Source organism: Leptopilina heterotoma, unplaced genomic scaffold (genome assembly GCF_015476425.1).
Source record: "Leptopilina heterotoma isolate Lh14 unplaced genomic scaffold, ASM1547642v1 Lhet_275, whole genome shotgun sequence".
Taxonomy (NCBI): domain Eukaryota; kingdom Metazoa; phylum Arthropoda; class Insecta; order Hymenoptera; family Figitidae; genus Leptopilina; species Leptopilina heterotoma.
The window spans coordinates 2,119,692-2,126,694 of NW_025110983.1; the positions used below are offsets into that span (position 1 = coordinate 2,119,692).

Genomic DNA, 7,003 nt, shown 5'->3' on the forward strand with positions numbered 1-7,003 from the left:
CTTCTGGCATTAGATTTGAAAGAATATAATTGTTTTCATGATGTCTATGAACAATAAAGTCTACTAGGACGTAATTCGATCAAAAAAGAATCATACCTGGATTTCCGCACGCAATTCGGACTAAATTATCATCAACTGGATTTATCTTTTCAACCCCCCTAAAGCTTCTTCTAATTCTTCCCTTGAAACTAAATCTTTCAAACCAATTGAGACAAATTCGACAATTAGAAATAATTTACATACCTTATAGTGCCGCACAACAAGTTGCAGGATGTGGAACAACTGCTGCATGGAGTGCCCCTCCTCGACAATAATCTTCTTCGTCCAATGGGTGAGCATCGTATTACCATCCTCCATTCTCACAGGCATTGCCGGTGTTAAAATTTCCAAAGCCTGCCGTACAACACTTCGCGCCTCAACTGCGTGCGCCTTCAACAGACTATGAAACACCTGAAGTACAATTCTCTTGTGAATTGCGAATTTCGCAATAATATGACTCAACAACAAATGACCATGATAACGTGTCGCTGGATCAACACAATTCTTCCCCAATAAACAAGGCCAAGCGAATGTCATCAATTTCCTCAATTTATCATTCTGTCGTTTGTTCGTTGCATCATGAATATGTTGTGAAGCCTGTTCAACCAATAAACACGAGAATTGTAATAAAGAAATTCTCACACAATCTGCCGAACCAAATAAATTTTCCGGATCAATAATTTTTGTGATGAATGCCGAAACAACATTATTTGGATTATCCTGATATGGCATCGGTGCACTCCCAACTAATTTCAAACCCTCACCTCTCTCGAAACTAGTCGCGAAACATGGTATTATGATGAACTGCATTACTTTCGCCTTTAATTCCTGTGACATATTATTCGTTGGGAAATGATCCACAAAGCGGAAGAAGGCAGTTCTCTTCCATTCGACGGTATAGTCTTGCGCTACCGTATTCTCTAAAAAGTCACGAAGAAATTGAAAATCAGGAATGAAGCGATCACAAAATGCGCGTAGTAATTGAAAAAGTAGATCGACATTATTTGGATCGTGTTTAAAGTAATGGAGTAGAATTTTCACGACTAATTTCGGTTCCTTCCAGTGACAGAAATCAACACTGTCCACCTTCTTATGAAGCGATTGATAATCATCATTGCACCAAATTTTCTTCATTGCTGCTACCAATTGCGTTTGGGTTGGTAACCACTGTTCGTCGAATTTTATCAGTATTGAAACAATTCTTATAGCTTGATGTTGTAGTTCACCCTTTTCGGCGGTACTCAAAGTTGTTATTATCTGCGTCTGGGCCAAAAGCATCGTTATTAGTCGATTCGTACTCCCGTGTAGAACGTCGCGGAATGGTTTACCCTCTTTATGCTTCAGCAAAAATTCGAGAAAACGACTCCACTGTTGATCTTTGATGTTGTTATCCTGTAGGAAGAGGTTCAACGTCTCGGATGGATAACGCAGCAGGAATCTCATTAGTGGTACTCGAAATGGACTAGAAGCTTCGACGAGTAATGATTTTTCGGTTTGTAACACAAGTCTACAGAGTGCGTCAATAAACTTTGGTGTCGCGGCCGGAATCTGATGGAAGATCCCTATAATTGTGGCGATCTTCTGTTCGTTTTCGCCCGATTTGGATACACCCTTGTGCGCTTGGTTGAGATTTTCCAGTAACTTTTTTAAATGCTGAAGCAATTGTTCACAAAGGGTGATGCTGAACGTACTCGGGAATAGTTGAGTTAGGTACGAGAGTCTTTTCGCGCAGTTCAAACTTAAGTTGCGATGATCGCCGAGTGTTAGGAGCATTGGTCGCATTATTGAATGAACCAATTCCATATCGATTTGAAAACCGGCGATGAATTTCTGCATGCATTCGAAAGCGGCGGCTTGGAGTTCAGCGTTGGGTTTTTCTAGAGCTTTGTAGAGGATGGAGAATATTTTCTCGCGGTAAGCGGTGATGTAGTGACAAGCAGCGAGGGCGCGAAGGGCGGATTTCTTCAGGGGGATAAAATTTGTGACGGATTTGTAACAGGGGAGCTTGCTCAGAAGGGTATCTTCGGCTTCGCTTAGATTGTGGAGTTCCTGGAAGAAGACTTTGTGCTCCATAACGTTGAGATCTATGGTGAATAGTCGGGGTGTTAATGTCGTACAGAAGGTATTTCCGTCCATTAGTCCGATCTGGGCGTTTGCGGGTTGATGCCTAAGGAGGTGTTTCTTTGGTGGGATCATATCGGCGAGGACTTCTTTGTGCGGTTCCATTACTTCGGTGACGGTTTTGTTTTGCACGTCGGCGAGGAGTTTTAGGGAGGACATGGCTTGTTCCCTCACCAGAGTGTGGGGGGACGTGACCTGACGAACCAGTTCGTGGGTTACTTCATAGAGGCTCTTGTTTTGCGCTTCCTTGAGTTCTTGGTTCAGCTCCTGAATTCCTGGATTGACGCAAACGCGGAGCATTTTTTCGAGGTTGGCTTTAGCCATGTCGATTGCGCCATTGGAGACTTCGCCGGTGAGATCCATCATGACGAACATGAGGGCTTTGAGGAAGATGAATAGATGGTTGAGGACCCATTTTGTCGCCATTCGTTCGAAGAGGAATTTGATGGCGATGCATCCGCCGAGTTTCGCGTACCAAGCTCTTTCATAGCAGAGGGAGCACATTCTCTCGGCGAGGTATTCCATGAATGGTAATTGGCAGGCTCTTTCCTTCGAGCCGAGAATGTTGGTCGCGGTTTCTAGAATTAGAATAAGAGCTAGGTGTCCGGGTTTGCAGAGTTCCTTCTCCTCGTGGCCCATGATGACCGCAAGGGCGTCGATCAGAACCAGAGGGTCCTGACCGTGCAATCGCGCCTGTCTTCCGGTGACAGCGAACGGTCCAGCCTGCTGTGCAATCGCGATCATCGTGTAATGCCTAACGTAAGACACCATTGTCCCAAGAACCGATGGTCTAAGTTCCTTGATAGCCGCGGCGACGAATAGTCCCGTCAATGCCGTTTGTTGTACATTCCTAGCGACCGCGTCTCCTATTTTGTAAAACGGACCCTGCTGATGCGGTATTTTCCCCTCCTTGAAATGCGGATGCATGAACAATTTATACAGCGTAGCTTTGTCATCATCCAATCTTAGTGACGCTGCAAGATAACAATTAATCACCTCCCAACACTGTTTTCTGTAGAACGAATCCGTTGTGTTCGACTTCAATGCCGTGAAAGCCGTTTCAATCACCCGCTCAACTGGAAAATCAATAGGTTTCGACGGCTCCTGGAAATACGCGACAATTGTCGGTGAATTCGTATCACGATCGTTGTACTCCAATTTTTGTGGTTCTATCATCATTTTACGGTTACCACCGCCGAATTTGCCGAGTACTCGAAAAGCGACATGAGCCACTTGATCGGTGGGATTACGCAAAGTTCGCCACAAGGCCTGCATCAGATCGGCACGAACCGGTTGAATGTGTTCGTACAGAAAATCCGGTTGGAGATTATCGACACACAATTCCAGTGTTCTTAAACCTTGGCTGACTAGAGTGTGACTTCCGTTAAGTGCCGAAACTAAGGGATCCATCAACATTGGTAAGTACGGTAACAACGAACTCAATCTCACCGGAACCGTGAGACACAATTCGACGAATAGATCCTTCATATGTTGTTTATGAAGTCCAGACTGGAGTCTATTGAGACTCTCCAGTAAATTAGGAAGCAGTGGTAAAAACTCCTGATACAAAAGATCGTGCGATCCACCACCAATAGATCTAAACAGTGCTCGAAGTAGCAAAAAGTAGTTGTACGGCTCCTTTGCAGACATAGCAAGTTCCATCGATCGATTCACTATTTGATGAAGATGCGGTCGTAGCATATGTTCATTTTCCGCTGGAAATAGCGAAACACTACCAAATACAAGTTTAAATAATCTCAAGTACAAATTACTCCTCTCCACATTAGATCCCATGTCGTTCATTCTTTCCAGCAGGTACTCAACAAGTACGGTGGCAAAAATAGGTGATGTCGTCGGATTAGCTAGAAATGAATTCCCCACCACTTGTAGGGCACTGTTTTTGAATATTCTCTCCACCATGTAATCGATAGTTGTGGAGAAGATTTCTTGAAATGTTTGTGGATTCATCATGGAAAATACGCCGCTAAAGTGTTCGAGGACCTCCTTCTCCTCCTTGGAGCGGACGGTTTGGGTTTGAGCGACTCTGGCCGGTTGGGCGATCGCTCCCACACCTGGTGGACCAATCATGTAGATATCAAGAGCCTGTAGGGCCCACTTAACAAGACGAATGAAGACCAAAGTTTCCTTGGGTTGAAATTGTTTGGGTTGAACGGCTTCTATTGATTTACAATTAGCGCAACCCCATGTTATCGTCTTTACGCCGCACACCAAAGTTTTCACGAGACTCCTATAGTCCGCGACATTATAGTTCGCTACTAGTGACGCGGGGAAACCGAATTTCGACTTTCCGCAATCGCGATCATCCTGGAAATCGGGTTTTACGTCTTCGATTTTTATCTCCGGTCCTGCGTTCGCACTTTTTGCTTTGTTCAACAAAACGGGCATTTGTAATTTGGTGATGATCTTGAATTTAAGGACGAATACCTCTAGCATTCGCATTAGAAGTTCTCGTCCTTGGATACTGTTCTCGAAATCGGAACGTTGAGTAATGCATTCGACGAGGTTCAACAGTAATTTACAGGACATGGTTTGAATTGTCGTTGGGAGACTTTGATCGTGAACGTTTTTGCTGAAGAGATGAACGGCTCTAGCCAGATCGGAAAGTGGGAGTTGTTTTCGAACATGATGGACCAAATCGGCAAGTGTTGAGTAAGCTAAAGGTCTCAGAGATTCGTGCGTTGTCCAACCGAAGCCCAAGAGAATTTCCTCATTAAATAAATGTTCCATGTGGGGTATGAACTTTGTCTTCAAATCGGTGGCTAAAATATGTCTCGTAGCGATTAGAAGTTCCTTTCGTAGATGCGCAACTTCCATTGGACAGAGTGTCAAGAGTCCCAGCATTCCTTGCACCATCATTGTACTATGCTGCGAAACAACGTCCTGATATATTCTTATAATGTAGGCAAGAAACGACAATGTCTTTATTTGTGCTCCCATAAAATCGACAAACACCTCCTTATTAAAACCCGGTGACGCTCTATGCTGTGGGCTCGGTTGCAGCGTAATTGTTGTCATAATCAATGGAATAAAATCCGACACATCCTGATGTACATTAAGTTTATAAATCTGATACATCAATACAACAATAATTGGCAATTCCTGCAGAACTTTTAACGACAGTACAGCTTTTGGAATTAAATTATAAGTTATTGCCGTACCATCCGGTAATTTCTTCTCACTCTGTATCACAGTTATCGTAAATGTCTCCTTAAGTAATGCATCAATATTTATTTCCGACAAATCATTAACAACAAGCGTTGGTCGTGGTTCGAAAATTTTCGGTAAATTCTTCGGTAATTCACTGTAAATTGATTTGACAAATTGAAGAAAATGTTGAATATCAGGATTAAATGTTGGCCTATACTGTTTATGAAGTTCAATAATAATTCTCAAACAAACAAGTATATTTTCCTCATTCTCAGTTTCAAGGAGTTTTAATACTAAACTGAGAATTTGTTTTACATATGGTCGAAGGCACTCATTGGTTGGCAGTCGATGAATCATTTCGAGAATTAATTTACGAACCTGTTGAATATTATATTCAGAGATAAAATGTGGTTCACCTTCTTGGAGGATTTTAAGAAATATTTTCATCATATGATCGAGAAATGCTGGATATTGTGAGGAGCACATTATTACTTCAAAATTCTCCGATAGCTCTTGTGCGGCTTTTAATTTTACCTCGTCCTTTGAATTTGGATCGGCTAATGTGGTCACAAAGGACCTGTAAGTGTTCATTTGGGTCACTGGCTCGGGCGGCGCCATTATGCCCGTTAATTCCAATGACTTGCCGGCTAATCTCGAACTAGAATTATTGGGGGAAAAAATTACCGATAAAAATGTGTTTTTTTCTACATAAAAATTGTGTTAGAAATCTACTTTACCGATTGTTGGCAAATTCTGTTCAAATAAATATACACTACGCTTATTAATGGTAAAAATTAATTATCGATTGTCGATAAAGTAGAAATTGACAAAAAATTAATAGTTACTACATGATCTTAGTAGTCAATGTCAAGTAGGGATTTACGCGACATACCACTGACTGCTTATCGACTGAAGGTAAACTAGACACCTTAGTGCTTATTGGCTGTCGATAAAGTAGGTGTCGACATAAAGTACTGTTAGCGGCTGTCGGTAACGTAGCTTGCAGTGGTAAATGTATTTCATTTATTTCATAGACAAAAAATTAGTACAAGTCGAAATTTTCAGTTAATCTGTACTTTTAAAAATGCAATAGTAAAATTAACAGTACTATAAATTCGATTGTTATTTACAGTCGGTAAAGTAGGTATCGGTATTGAATGTAGCGAATCTGTATTTGGAGAAAGGTAATACTGGGAACAATGGTAAGTCACGAATTTGGCGATATTTCAACTTCAACGTTACCTCTATTTTAATGCAGATTATCTACATTCAATATCGATACCTACCTTACCGACAGTCGATAACTGCCGAATTTGTAATATTTAACCTCCAATATTTAGTATAAATAAAACTACCTTACTATTTACCACAATCGACGGATAGTTAAGTAGATTTCAGTCTATTAGAGCTAAAATATTATAAAATCTACAGTTATTGATCGTCGGTAAGGTAGGTATCGAAATTAAATGCAGCGAATCTGTATTTAAAGAGAGCAAACAGTGAAATTAATCACAATCAACTAATTGTTAGGTAGATTTAATAGGTAGCCAAAAGCTCCACTTGCCATTGTTCACAATTATACAAATAGGTAACAGTAAAACTGTTTTACCGACTGAGTCTCTCCGAACCTAAACTTCTTACTGTGTAAAATTGTAATTGGGGACAATGGCAAGTG

At 41.4% G+C, this 7,003-nt stretch overlaps 1 protein-coding gene across 1 annotated transcript in view; it reads right to left on the reverse strand.

Moving 5' to 3' along the window:
- The window catches only part of LOC122503910 (transformation/transcription domain-associated protein), a 38,918-nt gene that overhangs the window by 10,279 nt on the left and 21,636 nt on the right, over positions 1-7,003 (reverse strand). Inside the window, exon 2 of the mRNA XM_043614681.1 lies at positions 244-5,986. Coding sequence (XP_043470616.1) covers positions 244-5,946 — 5,703 coding nt within the window. The 5' untranslated portion in view covers positions 5,947-5,986. The remainder of the gene's footprint in view (positions 1-243; positions 5,987-7,003) is intronic.